This window comes from Grammomys surdaster, unplaced genomic scaffold (assembly GCF_004785775.1).
Source record: "Grammomys surdaster isolate TR1022 unplaced genomic scaffold, NIH_TR_1.0 147, whole genome shotgun sequence".
Classification (NCBI taxonomy): domain Eukaryota; kingdom Metazoa; phylum Chordata; class Mammalia; order Rodentia; family Muridae; genus Grammomys; species Grammomys surdaster.
Window position 1 is genome coordinate 881,008 of NW_021604605.1, and position 20,738 is coordinate 901,745.

The window sequence follows — 20,738 nt, forward strand, 5'->3', positions numbered from 1 at the left end:
AAACAACATAATAAAGACCTACTGTATTTAAAGCGAAACTTGTTGTTTTGTCCTGTTTTGTGTGTGTGTGTGTGTGTGTGTGTGTGTGTGTGTGTGTGAGAGAGAGAGAGAGAGAGAGAGAGAGAGAGAGAGATTTTCTGCTTACTGAAACATGAATACCTTATTTGTTTCAGGATCAGATCTGCAAGTATGTCTCCCCAAGGGCCCAACATGCTGCTCAAGAAAGATGGAAGAAAAATACCAACTGACAGCACGGCTGAACATGGAACAACTGCTCCAGTCTGCGAGTATGGAACTCAAGTTCTTAATTATTCAGAATGCCGCAGTTTTCCAAGGTGAGTTTGGGGGATCATTTTCAATGTACTGTTCAATGGCATCATTATTTGGGCACTGGGCTTTCAAATGCTAAATATAATTTATAAATTACAATTCCAGCATGCATACTTGATATAAAAACCTCCCAGTGAGAGACCCTGGATAAGAAACACACAGGTTTTTTTTTGAAAGGAACTTCATTTTGATCTTTGAAAAAGCGAATAGTATTAAAACTCATTGTCCAAGGGCATTTTGTTTCCCTGTATATAAAAGGCATAAAGCACTGCTGAAAAAGTCCATGATAATTTTCTTTGTTAGTCTGTTAAGAGTTGTTTTCAACCCTCACAACCACCACCACCACCACCACAACAACAACTCTCATAAATTCCAAGGCCAGTTTTCTTCCAGAGTGAGTCAGATATCTGTGGAACATACACGAGCTCCTTCTGACCACTGGGGACATTTCCATTTAAGAGGAAGAAGCTGGCTTTGTTGGCCAGCCAGTTTCCAGTTTGTGTGTGTGAGTGCTTTCCTCTCCTCTCTTCTTGTGAATGTCCCTTCTCACCGTGCTTCTCTATGAACTGTGAAAGGATGGGCAGCAAGTGATTCCACCCTTGGTAATTTACAGGAAAAGTACTGAAGCATAGCGAAGACTCCTTCAGATTAAAGATCAAGTGGAGATGATGGGAGGGGTAAGAAGTCTTTACAGAGTACCACGTGATTTTAAGTATTTTAATTTACATGTATCATTTAATTCTCACTATATACCTATGGGTAGGTCTTTGTTACCTCCATCTTATAGATGAAGATGCAAGACCAGAAGGTGGTTAAGTGATTTGCCAAGGCTACCTACCTAAAATAAATGGTGAAGGCAAGATTTGAATCTAGATCACCTGGTTCTTGGAGTCCATGATTTTATCCCCTAATTAGGCTACCTCTGGCAACTAGGAAAATTACTTGTGGATATGGAGAGTCTCTTCCATCCCATCTTTAAAGTTGTATTGGGGGGTTTTCTGTGGATGGGTATATACGTGATAATATGGGCATGTGCACATGTATGCGCATGTGTGGAGGCCAGAGGTCAATGCATGTGCGTCTTCCTCTATCACGCTCCACCTTTTATTTTTTGAAAGAGGATCTTTCACCTTAATGTGAACCTTACCTATTCAGCTAGGCTTGCTGGCCAATGAGCTTTAGGAATCCTCCTTGGTTATTCTCTGTCCCCACTGATGGGGTTACAGGCCCACACTGCTACACCTGACTTTTTCTGTGGGTACTGGGTACCCGAACTCCTTATTAGACCAGCTGAGCTATCCCCTTGACCTGCTTCTTTTCCTTCTAAACTAAGATTACTGAATGAGCTGCCACTTGCCTGTAAAGATAGGCTTGGGGTCAGAGCTAACACTTCTGACTACTTGACATTCTTAAGTTTCAGATTAATGACACCTTTACAAGAATTAACCTCTGAATTAGAGGGTGGGTCGATTATACCTTATTTTAGGTATTTAAAATGAAATCCTTAGTATTAGCTAAAATGTTGTTCAAATTAGCTAATAAAACATACATTCCCAATGGTTTCTTGTATCAAAAGACCCAGGGGCTATTGATGTTAGGTTCATTATATGAAGTGTAATATGAAAGCGTGAAATCTTTGTTAACCTATTTATTCAGTGAGGCTCCCGTGAAGCATTTGTTGAGACTAACAATTTAGTGATAGAGTGAATAATTCAGGCCAGTTTAAAAAATACATGCACCATTCATGTACCTCTTAGATTGGTTTTGGAGTTAATATACTGGCTGGAAGCCGGGTGATAAGTAATGTTACAAGACGATTAGGTTGAAGTGGACAGATGGAACTTAGTCTTGGAGGCATGGAGGTACTTAAAGACAGTGGGATATTAGTGATTTCTTTCATTCCTAGAATAACCAAGGCCCCTGGTGTTCCCTTTCTACCATTGCCTGCTGACATGGGCTGGCAGAATGATGATGCTGGTATTCCAGTCTTCAGAGCAGCTGGTATTGCTGTCCATCTGCAGATCTTTGTTGTTGGAATTCCTGTTCCTGTCCAGTCTTGCACTTTACATATTGTTTTTTAGGGGATTGCAACAGTTCGAGACTAGGGACAAAAATAAGTCCTGACAATGTTTTGGATTGGGGTCCAGATACGGCTACTGTAGTATAAATGCTGGATAGTAGCCAAATGAGCAGGGAGTAGAAAGCAGAGGCAACACTGACTACTACTGATGTCCTCTGTCTGTTTCTGTCTCTCTCACATACATACACATTTATTTCTAGAATCCCAGGGACAGGCAGAAGGACAACCCTAGGAATGGAGCATGGAGACAGCAAATCATGCCGACTTCCTTGTGCTTGCAATCTTACCATCATTCCTACTTCCTCTTTATCTCTTTTCATTCTGATCTTTTAAAAATTTTTATTTTTAGTGTGCCTCACTTAAAAACCAACCAACCAACCAAACAACAACAACAACAAAAAAAAAAAACCAAAGCCCACAAGAGGAAATCAACCACAATCACAGACCTCACGGCATTTATGTTATGCTTGGAGAAGCACTGACCACAAATCCTTTCTGTAACAAGCATTTTGACAAGAGAAGGCTTCAAACAAGGCATCAGAACGAGACAATTGCTAGGAGAGCTGGGCACCTATTTCCTGTTTCTCATAACTACTTATTATTCCCATGAATTGGGATTGACGGGCACAATTGTTTTTGCTCAAAACTAAACATCCATCCCAGAAGATCCTGGTAGACTTAAGTTATTGAGAAAATTGCCCTACTACTTTGTTGATGTGAAATTTGATGTGGTAGCCTTGGTGAGCTATTTTCTCCAGCACGTGCAGTTGGAGTAAGCTTATCTTAATCTTGGCCTAGATTCTCAATCTCTTTAGGATTCTGTCAATAGCCCTGATTAGGGGGTATTTCAGCAGTGAGAGCGCTTTGGAGCTATGTGTACAGTTCCATGAGCAGTCCCTACTGCCTCGATTTGGATTTTATGTCTTTGATTGCAGGAAGCCTTTGCCCTCACACATGAGCCTGGGGCCCTTTGCTACAGTGGTTGGAGCGCTCTAATGCTAATGCTGTTTTGATAATGATTGAAGCATTAAAAAAGTTGTTCTTTATCCTCAATCTTTGCATTGCCTCGTTTCCTAAATTTAATTTACTTAGATGTGCTTAGGAAAATGGGGCAGCACAATCGTTTTTTGTTTCTGCTTAATTAATTCTTTTTGAGAAACCTCACTGAAAGTACATTTTCCCTTTGCTTTCTCTCTTTCCTCTCCCCTACTTTATAATAATGAGGATAAAGATAATGGTGAAGATTCAGTAAGTGCCTACTGTATGATGCTTACTTTTACATAATTATCTCATTTAATATTCCTAGCAACCCTATGGGGCCTGTACTGTAATCATCACTAGTTTATAGATAAGGAAACTCTAAGGTACCACAGTGCCTCCCAAGCTATCTATCCTATGACTTGGTTCTCCTTGCTGTCAGGCAAAACAAAAGTATGAAGCGGTGGGATTTATGGCCCCCCTGAAGAAAACATGAGATTGAAGTCTGACATTTCATATCTCTAATACCTCTTCATCTTCGTGATTAGAGTTCTGTTCTCATTCATGGAATTTCATTATGACTTTGAACCTTACACTACTAGGAAATCTTTAGGTATAAGTCCAGGGTTTTTATCAACATTGAATGATTTTGGTCTTCCCTAAGGTGTCAGGTGCCAGTGATGGAGGGAAAAAGGGTTCTTTAGAATACAACACTATGCTTTTACTGGAAGTTGACTGTCCTACAACTTGAACTCTTGATCAGAGCAAGAAAACTTTGATTTAGCTGCAAATATCTCTACATGATGTAAAATGGCACAGAGCTTCTCTTTATGCAGTTAGCTCATGTTAGAGCTCCCAGGGCCCTTGCTTGGAGCCTACTCTTCTTATTAATGCACCGTCTTTACAAGCTTGAGTGTTCTGACTTTCTAGATATTAGTGGAGAAGCAATTGGATGGAAGTGTGGAGGCGTGCTATGGGGCGGTACATATGCACAATATGAAGCAACGTGGAACAGGAAGAGTGGAGAGCATGGAACTGGACTCAATAACTCACTAAATGGTACTTAGGGGCATTTATAGAGGGTTATAGATGTACCTGTCCCAGCAACTCCAATCATATAGAAGGCAATACAGTTAGTGTTCATATTGGTGATTGTGAAGCTATCTGGGAAGGTCAGATTAGGTTCACTCTCCTTGTCTTAATCTTTACATCTCAAAAGGCTTAAACTAATTTTTGTACATATGAGCACCAGAAGAATGCTGAATTCACGCCAGTGAGGTGGTCCAGCCGCTATGGGTGCTTATCACCAAGCCCTATGACCTACGTTCAATCCATGGAACACACTTGCTAGAAGGTGAGAACCTATTCCTGAAAGTTGTTTTCTGACCTGCACACATGCGTGTGCACACACATGTACACTCATAAGTGTGATAAAGAAGGTTTTTAAAAAGAATATTGAATTTTGAGTCAGAAAAATCCAGACTAATTTAAGATCTGCATTTATAGTTTCATGGCCTAGGAGACATTTAGATTGGATTATTATGCCATATCTGTAAAATGGGGCTAAAATTCTAGTCAGAGATACTTTATGTGAAAATGTCTTAACACACACACACACACACTTTATGAAGACAGCTCTTTTCTAATGGCTATGATGAGGGCCATTGACCTCTGTGAAGATGTACTCGAGCACTTTTGTCACAGTTAGAAGTGACTGTTTCAGGTAGCTCCAGTACACCAGATCTTTAAAAGGAAGCTATGTTTTTTGAGCTTTTACATGCATGCAGCTTTGCTGTTTGCAGTCTCAGTACTGCCAGAATCAACTGGCCTTTCGCCTTCTCAAAGTATCTCTTCTAGATGGTGTGTGTGTGTTTAGGGGGGATAGGGTGGACAGAGGCCAACCTTAATCTCTTTTCCTTAGCTCCTCTCCCTTATTTTCTTGAGACACTCTCAGTCACCAAACCTGGAGCTTACAGTTTCAAGCTAGACTGGCCAGCCATCTAGGTCCTGGGATCCAGCTGTGTCTATCCAAACTAGTGCTGAGGTTACTCCCTCTGCCACTGAAGGCTTTTATGGGATTCTGAAGCTCTGCGTGCAGGTCTTCATGCTTTCACAGTAAGCCCTTCCTCAGGGAGCCATCTTGTCTATGCCCAGGCCACCCCTGAACTGCATTGTCTGTCACAGTGGAGGCAAAGGAAGGCAGGGCTAGTTGGTTGTTATCCAGGCTTGGAGGATTTGCTTCCTTCTACCAGTTTTCCATGGAGGAGCTATGGGAGGAGTGCAGTGGTTTCTTCCTGCTTCTGTTGCTTTCTGCTGGCTTTCTGTTTCTATCTGCACCCATCCCTGTCAGACCTGTCTCTCCTGCTCCCCTAAAGAAACCTGACCTTGGTTAGAACACCCTTTTCCGTCAACTCTGAGCAATTTCTACTGTCATTTCTGCTTGAAATAACTGGATTTTTTTCAAGGATGTTATCTAAGCAGATTATTTATTTATCTTACTTCACAGATAATATGTGACTAAATAATTGTTTGACTGTTGATAAACATGTTTTCTTGTGATTTAGTCATTTCTTAAGTTAGGTTTTTCTGATCTGCTGGGTGTTTTAAGTGACTACTGAGCAACTTTTCTCCATTTCAAAAATCCCCCCCTTAACTAGCCCTGCTAAAGCTGAGCCCCACTGAGTCTGAAACTGTTAACTGCTGGCCACCCTGTCACAGCCCTGTCTTTGTTGAAAACAGTGTGCCTGAGAGAATAATTCCATTGATGTCTAATCAGAACTTAATTCATTTGTTGGAGTTAAATAGAATAGCTTTCAATTGAATAGAAGAATTTTAGGAACACAAACCCTGACCACGAGTTAGGTTATATATCCTCAAAAATGTCACTTATTAATCAGCCCACTCCTTGTGCAGCAAAGCTCTGCTAATCCCATTATAAAGGGGAAATTTCTCATCAGAACACAGAAGGTGCTGGCTCTAATTAGAGGACTGTTTTATGGCACTGGCTCAAAGAGGTATTTTGGTTCCGAGGGTTTTTTTTTATGCAATTGTTTTAATTATTAGGGCTATTGGAAAAACAACTGGAAATCGAGTGTTTAAAGTCAGTCAGTTTTGGTCTAAGAACTTTTAGATTCCATTTGGTTTTTAAATTGCAGTGGCATTAGCTGTGCAGGAGCTGGGGGAGTTGCAAACCTTTCCTGTGCCCTCTTATTGATTTAGGGAAGTCAGTCATTAGGCTGAAAACTGTTTAATAAAAAGAGCTTAGAAGAATGACCCAGTGTGCAAGGCAGAGACTATTCTATGGCCAGCAATGAGGTGAGAAGATTATGCAGATGAACCCCTGTTCATGGCAGCACCTCTTACACTCAGCACCACTGCCCACAATTATCACTAGCATGCCCCACCAAGCAACTGCCTTCTTGAAGCTTCCAGGAAGACTCTCACTTTGCTTAGACTTGATTGCTTCCTACCCTGCCCCCCCCAAACCGGGCTTTGTTTACTTTCTTAAAACATATGTTCCTCCTCCTCTTTTTTCTGTCTCACTGAGTTGCAGTACCTGATATGGGGGTAATGAAGCATATGTTTGAGATTTCAATTCTCCTGACACTTGAATGGAGGTAGAAACAATTTTCCTCTAAGCTGGAAGTGGTAATGTTGAAATTAAAACACTTTTCCTGTGGACTGTGAGATGCTTCCAGGGCTTAGGTACTACACTTCCTTTATCCCTCATCCCACCTTCTCTTCTCTCATTTTTTCCCTGCATCCCTGCGTTCCTCACCCAGGCTCAGTTGTGTCATCCATCGTCTGATGTATTTCAGTTCCATTTTCTATCAGTTCTCAGCTAGAATCCCAGCAAAGGCACAGCTGGGTCTCCTCTTCCTCGTTGCCTTTGCTCCCTACTTCTGCAATGCAATGACTATAGATTCAGCCTCAGGGCCAGGTCAACTGGCCTCAGATTCTTCTGAGTGAGAGAAAATAAGCAAGCGGATGTGGGGGAAAATGGTTGCGAGTTTCAGGGTCATCAGGAACTTCCTTTCTAAATAGGCACTGAGAAACTAAGTGAGAAAAGAAGGAAAAGTTTCCTGCTCTAACCAGTTTCATTTGTATTTACCTCATTGAAACTTCCCCTCAAGCCTGTGAAATTGGCAGCTTGTTGGTTTCATTTTACTCCTGAGGAAGTGAAGGCTTAGGGAAATTACAAGTCCAAAGTAGCCAATGGATGGTGAAGAGGGATCAGACCAAGGAAGGACAGCTGGAGAGACCACACCCTTAAGTACTATGTATGCCAGCCTCCCTGTATTTTGCTTTGTGGTTATGGGAAGTCATTCGATTCTAATTTTCTTTCTTTCAAGAGAAATCTACTCCAATTTATTTGAAAACTTGATGAGCAGTACCTAGCATGTTCAAAAGGCAAGTATCAAGAGGGATTCAAAGATCTAAACGACTACATACCTACCTTCAGAGTTCAAATATCACAAAGCAGGACATTTGTAGATGGCTAACATGGACAGTCAGTGCTCTTAGAGACACGCTGCATGAAAAAGTTTGCAGTTTGTGTAAGATGTTGGAGTGGATCCATATTTGCCGAAGCTAAAAGTTTCTACAGTTTTAGGGACTCATTTCCTAAGGAAGACCACTTAGAATACCAAACTCTTGTGCCTCTTCTGGAAGTAGATGTGACAAGGGGGGAGGGGTCTTGTACCTCTTTTCATTAGCTTCATAGGAAATCTGCCTCCATACGGATTGGACAAAAAAAGAAAAAAAAATGATCTCAACCACTGGCTGGATATTCTTGATTGGGGTAGGGGAAGATTGTCAGTGTGAGTTCTCTCTACAAATATGGCTTTTAACTGACGATGAGAACATGTGAGAAAGTTAGGAACACCATCTTTTTCTCAAATCCAAATTATCAGTCATCTCCTAGATACTATTCTTTCTGGTCTTGCTGGCTGACTTCATCATCTGCCATTCATTCATCCTTATCTCTTGAGAGTGGGGACAGGGCTGGTGTGCCAAGGATGTGCTCTTTCTTAAGCAGGCAGCAGGGTACGTGCAGCTCTACTATAACTTTGTGACCAAGGGAAAGTTTCTGCCCTCTGAGCCATGAAATACAAAGGACTGTGAGGTGAAAGGTATGAGGAGCTCAGGTCTATGCTGGCCTTTGTTACAGATCCTTAGCAGTTACAACCTACTCAGACCCATTTTAGCTGGGTTTCAACGGGACTGATGATAGCTGTTGTTTTCTTACTCTATCTTGTACATTTACATTCATTAATGTAATTCTATATGGAATAACCTACTTTGACTATATTGAATGACATAAATCTGGCAATATACATTTTTAGTGCTTTTAAAGCTTTATATTCATTTAAAGCTTATATTCATTATAGTCATATAATGAATATAAGATTATAGGTTGGTATTTTAGTGCATTTTATGTTCATTTAAAGATGGCTTCTTGTAAAACTTTGTGTACCTCTCTCTTTCTCTCCTTATCCGTCTCTAGTGTGTTTGTGTCTATGTGCGTGTTTATGTGTGTGTATTTGTGAGTCTGTATGTGTGTGTTTGTGCATTCATGTATTTTTTTAAGACTGTACACTTTTCAAAATAGTGCCCTAGTGGTCTGAACGAGTCTCAATCTAATCTGCAAGAGGAATAAATACTCTGATTTCTATTGGAGAGTAGCATGACCTACTCTCACTTCTCAAACCACTCCGAACAAACTCCATGCCACAGGGATGATAATCTGTAAGGTTGGTGACATGCCAGCTCATCCAAATTTGCTCTTGTGTGTTCTACCCCATAAGGGAAAAGAAAGTCAGCTTTCTTATATGTCTCTTGTGGATCAGGAGACAGTTTTTGCAGGCTGCTCAACCTTCTCAGCATCCTTTCACAGAGGCACTATTAGTTCCAGGAAGAAAAGAAACCCAGAGTGTGTGGTCACTTAGGCAAGGTAACTTTATGTTGAATGCTAAATTTTCTGTTATTGTCCTACATTACAGTGCGCTCTCTCTGTCTCTCTCTCTCTGTCTGTCTCTCTCTCTCTCTCAACTCATAAATTCAAACACTTCTGCATTGTTCACTAGTTATACAAGTGCTTTTCTCAAAATAGGGGTAATGATTATAGCCCATTAGAACTGTGAAAACCAAGCACAAATTATGTCAAGCACAGTTACCTTTTTGCTTGCTACGTACTTGGTCCTCAATAAATGGGAGTCATTGGTAAAGAAAAGTGTTCTCATTCTATATTATAGCTGTTAGCGTTATAATAGTACTTCCTTGATCAATTCTAATACAAGGGAGTTTTATTTAGGCATAAGAATTTGTCCAAATATAGAGAGGATAATGGTTGACTCAAGTAGAAGAAAGGCTATATCAGATAAATGAATAGTGAACAAAATTATAGAGTACCCATTAATTAATCACCAAACTCTCTTTAAATAAAACATCATTATTCATAAAGAAATCAAGAGTTTTAGTTGATCATATTCACATCTATTTCTTAGGGTACATTTGCAGAAGCCAGTAGGTAGTTACTGTTGCTTATAACAGTGATGCCTTGAAAGTTATTAAAGTAAAATCTATTCAAGGTACTTGATTTTTTAAAATGAGTATTACACTCTCTTAAATAGGGCCATTTCCATGCATAAATATCATGTATTTATGGATTTTAGCACATTTCCTCCAAACCATTCTATCTTCCACTTTCATGCCCTTCCATTAGCCAGTCCCCCTTGCTCACTTACACACTTTTGCTTCTACTTTCATGCCGTCTTCACACACACACACGCACACGCACATGCACATGCACACTCACTTGCACACATACATACAACTTTATATATATGAACAAAATCTATGACCCACAATGAGAGAAAACACAAGATACTTGTTTTTCTGAGACTAACTTAATTCATTATATGATTTATAGCACCTTGAGATATTTACCTAGAAGATGTCAAGTCAATACATCACCAGACAGCCTACTTTTTAAAAATTACTTTTTATTATACAAACAGGTACTATTTTTTATTATATAAATAAAAACCCACAAAGGAACAAAAAACTGGAGAATAAAATGACCCAGATTCTATCTGTTAGAGGTTAACAACTAGAAATATTTTGGCATGTTGTCTTATATATTTTTGGTCTGTGTTACAGGGCTGTATGTGTATACATAAATGTATATGCATATATGTTTATTTATATAATAGATCAATATATAAATTACATGTAATTAATATAACAGTAATTACTGTATAAGATAGATTTACAAATATATTATGTTGCTTTTTATGTAGTATTTTAATAGCATCTTTTAATGTCAATAATGTATTTTATAATATATAATAGAAATTTAATTTGTATTCAATTAACATGAATAAGATAAATAATGTCCATCTGACATCTAACTAAATATGAATTCATGTCCTTAATTATTTCTCCAGGACAAATTCCTGGAACTGGAAATTTTATATTAGAGGTTATATAGTTTTTAAAGTTTATTATATCTGTTTCATAAAGTTTACTTATATTTTTCATTTATGCTAGCAATGTATACATCTCCAGTTTCCTAACCATATGTGACTTGTCACTTTATAGTAACCTCAGTTTGGATGAAATAATAGTACTCTTTGGTCATTAGGGAAACTTGTGTGTCATTTTTCCTTTTTTTTTTTTTTTTTTTTTTTTTGGTTTTTTCGAGACAGGGTTTCTCTGTGTAGTCCTGGCTGTCCTGGAACTCACTCTGTAAACCAGGCTGGCCTCGAACTCAGAAATCCGCCTGCCTCTGCCTCCCAAGTGCTGGGATTAAAATCATTTTTCCTTTTAATGGGTAATTTTTATTGTTTTGATATTTAAAATTAGGTAGTCATTGTTCCTTATTACATGCCTATTGATTTTTCAAAAGCTATTTATATATGCGTGATATCAAACCATTTTATATGTTATAAATTGGTTTTACTGGTTTGATAATTCAATTTTTCATTCTTTGTGAATATATAAAATTCTTTCAAATGCACCAGTTCCTTCCTTTGTTTTCCAATATGTTCTTTCCTTAACAATATTAGCTTCAGGATGAATCAAATACATATTCTTTTTCTTACCAGCTACAGGTAAGTAATTTAACATTTTTTTTTAAATATGAAGACTGTAGCATCTGGTCTGCCAACCTCCCAAAGCTTTTGAAGATCAAAAGAGGTAATGTATATAAAAATGTTGTTGAAAACTTGAATTGATCCTAGTGTGGTGCTACTTGCCTGAAATCCAGCACTTGGGAAGGAAGTTCACAATTTGTAGGTCAGCTTGGGCTACACAATGAGTTGTAGGAAAGTCTGGGCTATTTAAGACCCATCTTAATAGAAAAGTCATTGAAAAGATTATTGTAGTTATTTTTTTTCCCTGATGTTAGTTGTCAGTCTGAATGAGCCCATATACACTCTACTGACATCAACAGTTTACCTTTTTTTCTCCTCAGATCTCAAATATTTCTGGCCTAATAGGAAGTAATTTTGGTACGTAATTAAATACACTGCAGCTTGTGCCCTGGGAGATAGATCAGTGCTTAGTGGTTAGTGATATATCGTTTGCCATCAGTCTCTTGGCCTAGTGTAGATTCTAAGCATCCTTCCCACATCCCCAACTGGGCACATAAACCCTGAAACCACTGTTCGATGTCCTCTATGTGTTTACTCCTACACATCTCTGCCCATCAAAGGCAGCTTAGTAAACTTAGTGGGTAAGTGCCTATTCTTGTCTTATAGAGCATTCCTATCCACATACCTATTCTTTGGGGACTTGAAAAACAGTACTCTTTCTAGCAATTAATATTTGAAAAAGAGTCTTGCCTATCAGATAAATCGGTGACTTTGCATTGTTTTGTGGCACAAACTGTCTGGAAAGAGTTGTTTTTTAGTAAAATGCATTTTTTAAAAATTGTGAGATGACCCCATTCTCTCTATCAAAATGGCAGATCTGAAAAAAAATATAATTCAGAGGGGCAGGGAAAACAATTAAAGTATTTTCTGCATCAAACTAGTCACTAATGGAAAGCTCGAGTATGTTCTTTCTAACCATTCTAACCACATCTGCCAGATGGTTGAGAGATGAACAACTTAAAGGATACATATAGCATTTCAAATGTAGTATGATGGTTTTCATTTTGATTCAAGAGGAAGATGTCTGAAGAAATTAAGCTTCCATGAAGGTCACAGGCCTCTGGGAAGTTGATGAGATTAGACATTTGAACTCAGCTGGTCTTTTAATTGAAGGAGTAAGAAAGTGAACTAAGCTAACTAACAATCTACCACGTACCACGAATAATCTTCATAACACTTACAGATGTAGAAACTGTGGTTAAGAGCAATCACGGCATGGTCACGTCATACGATGACCTTCCTAGTCATTGGCCTTTTCATTGAGCTACAGTATCTCTCTTGGAGCTACAAGATACAAACAAGATTCTATAAGTCATTCAAATGATCTTGGAAGCTTTTGAGAAATAGAAAGTGCTGTTAGGAAATTGGACAGTGATGGCGAAATAAACAAAATACCGCCAAGAATAGCCCCAAACTTTTATTTGGCAGAAGGCTTCAAATTCCATTGACAAGAAGAAGTTCCCTGTAGGGCCTTACTAGGGTGAATTAATTATACCCCAAGTATTCTATGGCAGCATGGAAGTCTTTATTATTGCACAATAAAGCATCTTGCACACACCCTTCAGAGTTCATTTTAATACTTTTCAGCCTGACATCTAAAGGGGCTGCTACCCTGACAAATACAATCTGGCCAGATGTTATTATTTTGCACTACATTTAATTTCTTCCTGCCAAAGATTTAGACTCCCCCCTCCCCCTGATAAAGATCAGGGGAAATCGTCTGGTATTTACAAAATCCCATCCAGGCGTATCTGTTACAATGTTCACTTAGCAAAGTTTATTAGATTATTAGGACTTTAAACCCTTGGGCTCTTTAGTTATTGAAATAAAAAAAAGGAAAACCCAAACATCTTCAACAAATTTAAGTGGTATAATTAGACCCTGGACTTGTCTTACAGGCATTTTAGAATTATGAAAATGATTTAACTAGCGTTTGCTTCCTGAGAAACTTGCTGAGTTTGACAGGGATGAAAGGAAAGTGGTTATGCTGCTTTGGGCCTGCGCCTTAATGGGGAAAGTGATATGTAGAACTGAGAGGAATTTGCGAGAGTCCTATGGAGAAATGACTCCTGTAAGTAGTTAGCTGTATCACACAGGACCCCTGTTTCATGGCCTAGTTAAAACCCAGGCACTATACTGACAGAGGAGCAGGAGACTCTATCATTCCCTTGCTCATGAAGTCTACTTTGAACACTTCACTAGCTTCTTTAAATGCTCCTTTTTTTTGGCCTGTATGCATTTAACTAGACATATAAAGAAGGCTGTAACAGAAAAGTTCAGTAAATCCAGGTTCTTATCAATTATGAGTTATAGACATCACAGCTCTCCTGGGGATTTCAATATGCTTTGCATGCAATCACAGTTGCAAGCACTGCCAATTGATAGTTGGCAGTGCTGTTGCTGTTTTCTTCATTGGGTGGGTGTAGACATGGGAGGCTTGAGGTGATGGCCTGACCTAGCCCACATACATAACCAGTGGCTGAACTGAGCTAACTGATAGGAGATATATATATATATATATATATGGAACAGTGAAACTACAAGAAAATAGGCGCAGTTGCCCTTGTTCATTTTTAGCAAATTGGGTGAGAGAGCTGCTTATTCGGTTACCCAAGTTCTGGAAAAGGATACTAGGCTTCATGTTGGGCTTTCTTTTCTTAGTTTTAAAGGTGCTCAGAAGCCTTTTTATATGAAAATAGGAAGAGTGCAAACATCTGTTTGTACATTAAGTATATAGTTAATAAATGCTGAGGTAGCACAAGTCAACTCCAAACAAGAGATAAATATTTTGTAAAAATTAATGGAGTGAACTCTCATTAACTCAGGCTCTGTTCATTTGAATATCGTGGTAATTTGACTTGGACTGAAGTTAACTTTCATTGCATTTATGAAGAAAGCATCTGCAAAACACATTAATAGTATATATAAGATTACAGGAGGGCATGTTTAACTTGCTTGAAGGACTTGAGCAAACCCATTAATTGGGATTGCTAATTGCAAAGAGCCTTGCTTACCAAAGCAAGCCTGATAGAACTTCAACACTTTTATTAGCCACGAGTTTGAGTTACTTTAGGTATGGAAAGATAATAAAGAGCAGATAATGGATTCTGAAAGGAATTGATTTAGTTTCCAATCATGTTATCCATCTAATCTTCCTAACCCTCCATTCCCTTATCTTTAAAATGGAGACTTAGGAGGCTGTCGTGAGGAGCAAATGATAGGATATATTGAAAGCTTAGAAAGGTGCCTAGTGTATCATGGTGCTCAATTACTATTAGCTGGTGCTTAGAAAATAATTGTAAATTATGATCTACTAACTAGACTTCCTTTTCTTTAACAACTCAGATGACTAAAGAGCTACAGAAAATATCCTAGTGTTAATCCCTGCCCCCATACCCACCCTCCCCCAGCAGATGGAATTCAGGGCAAGTACAGTACCACTGAGCTATGTTACACCAGTCCTAACATCCTATCTGGTGAATGTGAATTCTGAGATGTCATCTGTAGACAATATCTACTGTACCTGGCACCCCCCCCCAAAAAAAAGATCATTAGAGTTTAAAGGCTTTTCAGTTTCTCAAGAGGGAAATTCTAATTGAGCAGGTTTTATAATCTTAGTTGACCATGAGGTGATTGAAGTTTATTATGGAAACCTGAAAAGTACCAAGAGGATATATGTTTGATGGTTTCATTATAATACTTATGTTATTTGTCTGTTCGACCTGTCGATAAGGATACTTTATTGCATAAATCACAAACTTCGTTTTAGAAGCTATCAAATTCCGAGAAATACAAAACAACATAAAAATCACCCAGCAGTGTGTAAATAAGCCTCGGTGTTATAACTCCTACAGTCGAATCCCACCCAGCACTGAGAAGAAAAATAGAGTCACCCAGAGCCCTAATATTCAGAAGTGATCATGGTTATAGGAGTTTTGTTGTTGCTGATGTTGTTAAACCTTTTTACTCTGTGCACAAAGCATGAGAAAGAGAGAGAGGGGGAAAATATACTTGCAGACATTAAAAGCCTGGTGATAAACCAGGGCATGCATGTTTCCATCACTTATTTTCAGGTGTATTAAGATAAAATATTAATTTGTAGCCATGAAATGGACTTGAACTTGAAAATTGTGTATAATTTATACCTATGTGTCCTTTTCAGCTCTTTCTACTGAGGCCAATAGAAATGCAGCACAGAGAATATGGCTTCAATTATCTTTGTAGAGCCATTATAATTCAGAAGGGCTGTGTGTGGGGCTGTGTATGTGAGTGCACCCTTGTACGTGCTGGGTGGAGATTGTTCACTGTTGTGTGGTCTAGTGACAAGAGCATTGAACTGGGACTAAGAAGATAGGGCTCATGCTCTGACTCCACCATGACTCACTGGATGACCTTGGGCAATTAATGTCATTTTTCTAGGCTTTAGTTTCCCCGTTTATAAAATGTGGTGTTAGAGTGGATAATTTCTACAGCACCTCGTAGCTCAAAGAGTCTGGAATTTAAAAAATCAAACGTGCCTGTCTGGCTGGAAGAACCTGAGGCTCTGTTGATATCTTCCTAGCAAGAGGAAAGGTGATGAATCTCAACAGTGTTTTTGTTGCCAGATAGACCATAGGCTATAATTTTTAGCCTATCAGGTGTTTGATTTTTGAAAGGGCTAAATTCTCCATTAGGAGTAAATGTAAGAGCTGCAGGTTATTTATCGGTATTTACACTTTCCATTCATAACTGCCAGTGTCAAAGACTTTGTCGACATCACTGTGTCAATCAGGTTAGCTGTAATCAGTTTAGTGATGGCTAAGTCACAAATACATCAACTAGCCAATCGTAATGCAGGAGTTTTCTAAAGCCTGACTGAATTATTTATTTTGTTATGATGAAAATGTCTGGGCTTTATTGGGTTTTCTTTGAAGAACTTGATTCAGCTTGAAGTCTAGAAGATAAAAGATCAGTGATTGTCTTTCAGATTTTTATTCCACCTTCCTTTAAGGCTTTTCATTTTTCACAAGCCAAGTTGTTAGCTCTTTTACGTCAAGGTGAGAGAGCTGCAATATTTTTTATCCTAGGGGTTTAAACATGTGGGGAAACTTTTGCCTTTGATTTCTTGTCCTGTTTTTGTCATGGGGGAACTGTCTAACCTTCAGCAAACCACCTCACTTGCACAAGCCTCATTTTCTTCATCTGTAAAATGGAATGGTTCCCAGTTTTGCTGAAATCTCAAGTTTTGAGGCTCAAATAACATAATGGTAGCATGCTTGACAGTGGTGGTGCACAACTTTAACCCCAGCACTCAGGAAGCAGAAGAAGGTGGATCTCTGAGTTTGGGGCCAGTCTGGTCTACAGAGTGAGTTCCAGAATAGTCAGGACTACATGGAGAAACCCTATCTTAAAAAACCAAAACCAAAACCAAACCAACCAACCAAACAAACAAAAAAAGATAATGTTAAGATATCTTAGCATTAAATAATGCTAATGTCATTTAGTTGTGAGAAATATGAGGATTCATTATTGTCCTTCAGCCTGGTCCTCTTATTTAGGTCTTTTGCAGGTTAGTTAGATCTGACTTGGAAAGTTAGACTTTCCTGAAAAATATATGTTCTTGAAAGGTTAAGTACAATTCAGTTTTTAGATCTGAATGTACCTTTGCTTTATATGATACTCTTCCATACGTTGCCACAGAAGAATTTGTTCTCCAGGGGCATAAAAACTGTAAAGGGATTCAGTGAAATTTAAAAGAAATCATATTCTCTCTTCCTCCTCCTCTAGATAACCCACTAAATCCAATTACTGTTTCCTGTATGTGCATAGGCCATCCACTGTAGCATGAGCAACCTACCAGTGACTATGGGGGGCGGTTATGATCTGAATACATTGTTTTCATGTATGAAAATACCAAGAACAAAGCAATCATCTTCAACTGAAAAACAATTTTCAAATAAAACAGGAGTGCCGCAAGTCATTAGCTAAAGGCTAAACAGTTATGTATATATAGCTCCAGAAACTCAGAAGAGGGAAGTAATTTATCTTGCTTCAAAGGTGCTGTGGCAGTTTTGGGGGTAGAATGGAGAGGGGGAGTAGGTAGCTAGCAGTGGGTGGTCAGGGAGAGAAGATAAGAAAAAGACATTTTAAATATAGCTATTCTACACAGCTCCTTCTGTGCCACCCCCACTGCACGCTCGTTCTTCTTTGCCCAGACATCTTTAATACAGACGGTGAAATTGTAGTAGAAATGTGCCTTTGTATTCGCAAGAAAGTTGGGTGGCCTCTCTAAGCCTCACTTTTGTTTTCTTTTTTTTTTTCTTTTCCACTGAGCCATTCAGAGGCTCTGATTACCAGCACAACAGGAATGAAAAGAGATAAATACCTAGCACCACAGCAAAACACAAAAGAAGGCAGATTAGAAAATTGAGAAGTGTGGAGGGAGGGCATTTGAACAGAGTAACATGGCTGCTAAGGAGGGAGCTCATTTGAGCCAGCTAACATGGCTGCTAGGGAGGGAGGGCATCTCAGTAGAGTAATGTGGGGATGCTAGAGGGAAGGAAGCCCTTCAGGTTTGCCTACTGAATCAGTTCATGTTTAAACTGAGTCAAGCATGGCAAATTCCCTCAAATGTGCTAAAGCCAATTTGCATATCTGGAGAATGTACCAACTGAAACTTGTATTTATTGGAAATTGAAGAGCTGAGCATTTTCTGTCTCTGATGAGACAAAAGGTGTGTGTGATTTTTAGCCCTCCTCCCCCCGCCCATTGACTGTGAGTTAACAGGAGCTCATCCTATAGACAAGCCTTAAAACTATACCTCAATACATCATAATTTCCAGGTCTGGAAATGTTTCCTGGGTCTGGGAATCAGCACAAGGTTCCTGAAGAATTTATGGAGTATGAGGGCTTTTTCCTAATTGGTAGGTTAAGCTAGATCTATTTGGTACTTGCCCCTCCCTCTTGCCTCTAGATCCATGCTTCCTTTTTTTCCTTAGTACTTAGCAAAGTAGAAATAATACAGATAAGCTGAGGGATACTGAGAGCAATTTGAGGATCTGTGTTGAGTTCATCTCTGTATCTTGCTGCCACTTCAACCTGTCTTTCTTGGGGGAAAACATGATCAGCTTTCTGTATAAGATTGTGGAACTTTAGTTCTCTAAATCTTAGATTTTGCATCTGTACAATGGAATGACTATATGCCCAATACAGTCTACCAACTGACTATATCCCTAGCCCCTACATAGCATTTTCAAATATAAGGTGATCTTCTGACTCAGAGGTTAGCCAAAACAGCATTTTGAAAATTCAGTTTTCTTTGTTTAAAAGGATAAGTGGATTAGCTGAAGTCCAAGGGTAGGTTACAGTAGTCTACGAAGCCCCTGAAATTCTATGTAAAGGTTTTGTGTATGTTATGTTTTTTTTCCACAAAGGAGGTTAGGGGAGAGACAGAGACAGAGACAGAAAAAGAGAGACAGAGACAGAAAGATACAGAGGGAGATAGAGACAAAATGAATGCATACAGTTGAATTATGGTTCTTCAAAAAAATATGTCTCCCAAATGGTTAATGATCAGAGGGCTGGCTGATCTCTAAAATTCCCTTCAACTCTAATTTGGTTCTATGAAAAAATTTCAGTCTGAAGAAATGGATTTAAATTTATGATTATTTAATGGGCTCAAATAAGTAGTCTCAGTTATTTTAACAGCACTAAATGCAGGATTCTCAGATTTAATAATATCCATTTGAGTACTGATTGCTGGCATGTTCTGCTACAACTCAGGCTGCTACTTGGCTTGAGGGAACAACTGTTATTTGGGGTGTTTCCTCCCGTCTCCTTTTGTCAGATGTAGTTATTTTGTCCTCACCTGTGTGACTTTTGGGAGTGACTGGTTTGGGGCTTGCAGAATTAGCTTTGTATAAATGTTTGTCAACTCAGCATAATAAATTATCCCTTAAGGAAATCAAATAGCAACCTTGAAACTCTAGCCTAGCACCGATGAATCAGGGAGTTACACCATTTGGAAACTCACTGTGTGTGTTCTTTTCAGAATGAGGATACTGTACACCATTTATTTCTCTTGGGAGGTGATACAATTAAAATGCTAACATCCTTAGCAGCAAGCTCATTCATTCAGCAGTGCACACTGAGCTTTGTATTTCAATAAAGAGAGGTGCAATACAACCATTAGACAGAAAGTATGGGCTGTGTTTACAGGGAGTAGAATAAAGAGGGGGAAGTGTCTTTCAAGTCTGTTTAAGATCCTATCCATTGCTGACATTAGGAACAGGCTGTTGACACTGTGTGTGGGCTCATCTTGATCTTCAGAAGGGAAACATCTTCCAGCCAGAACATTTTAGTGTTTGGGAAAAGTGTATCACTGAATAGGAGGTAGACGGTAGCGTTTATATTCTGTGAAGGAACAACAAAACTTCTCTTGATACTGAGCTTCTTGCGAATTGTCATCTAGGAACCTCTTCCAGTGCCTCTATAATCTGTCAATAATATTGACAACAGTAATGAGAATTTCCACTTATTGTCTGCTGTATGTTCTTTAATCCTGGAGGTAGGTGATAAGTTCTTCATTTGATGGATAGAGAAAGTGGGAGTTCAGCAAAGTTAAGTATCTTTTTAAAGTGCTACCAGTACCAACTCCTTCCTGGCTTCTTTGTCTCCTATAGCCAGTGGTCACCAAGTCTTACTGACAGGCCTCTTTCCTTGTAACTAGAGCTTTCTGCTCACACTGAACTGGGACTTTAATCACTTCCCAATTGATGTCCCCCACCTCTAGTTTTGAATCTTTCTTGTACTAACAATAAGTTCTAATATGTAGTTGACATATAATTTTCTCCAGGACACCTTCCCTGACAACCCACTCCTAGGTAGATTTCATTCTTTGCTGACTCACAATACATTGGTATATCTCTGATTTGCTTAATTCAGAATAATAATAGACAGTATTTGATGCATGCATGCTATGTAGCAAGTGCTGTTTGAGATCTGGGGATATCTGGGAATACATCGTGCATTCCCTCAACAACATTATGAAGTAAGTAGCAGTTGTATTCTGTTTTAAACATGCTCAGAGAGCTGTTTACAGTCACATAGTGATCACACTTACATAAAATTAAGCACTCTGAGGTATGCAGGTAGGAAAAGCAAGGAGAGAGAAGCAAGGAGTGTAGTGACTAGCCTTAAAAATAGGCATTAGTGAC

General features: G+C 38.9%; 1 protein-coding gene across 1 annotated transcript in view; it reads left to right on the forward strand.

Moving 5' to 3' along the window:
• Gpc3 (glypican 3) overlaps positions 1-20,738 on the forward strand; it is a 340,192-nt gene that overhangs the window by 30,912 nt on the left and 288,542 nt on the right. The window contains exon 2 of the mRNA XM_028764986.1: positions 174-335. Coding sequence (XP_028620819.1) covers positions 174-335 — 162 coding nt within the window. The remainder of the gene's footprint in view (positions 1-173; positions 336-20,738) is intronic.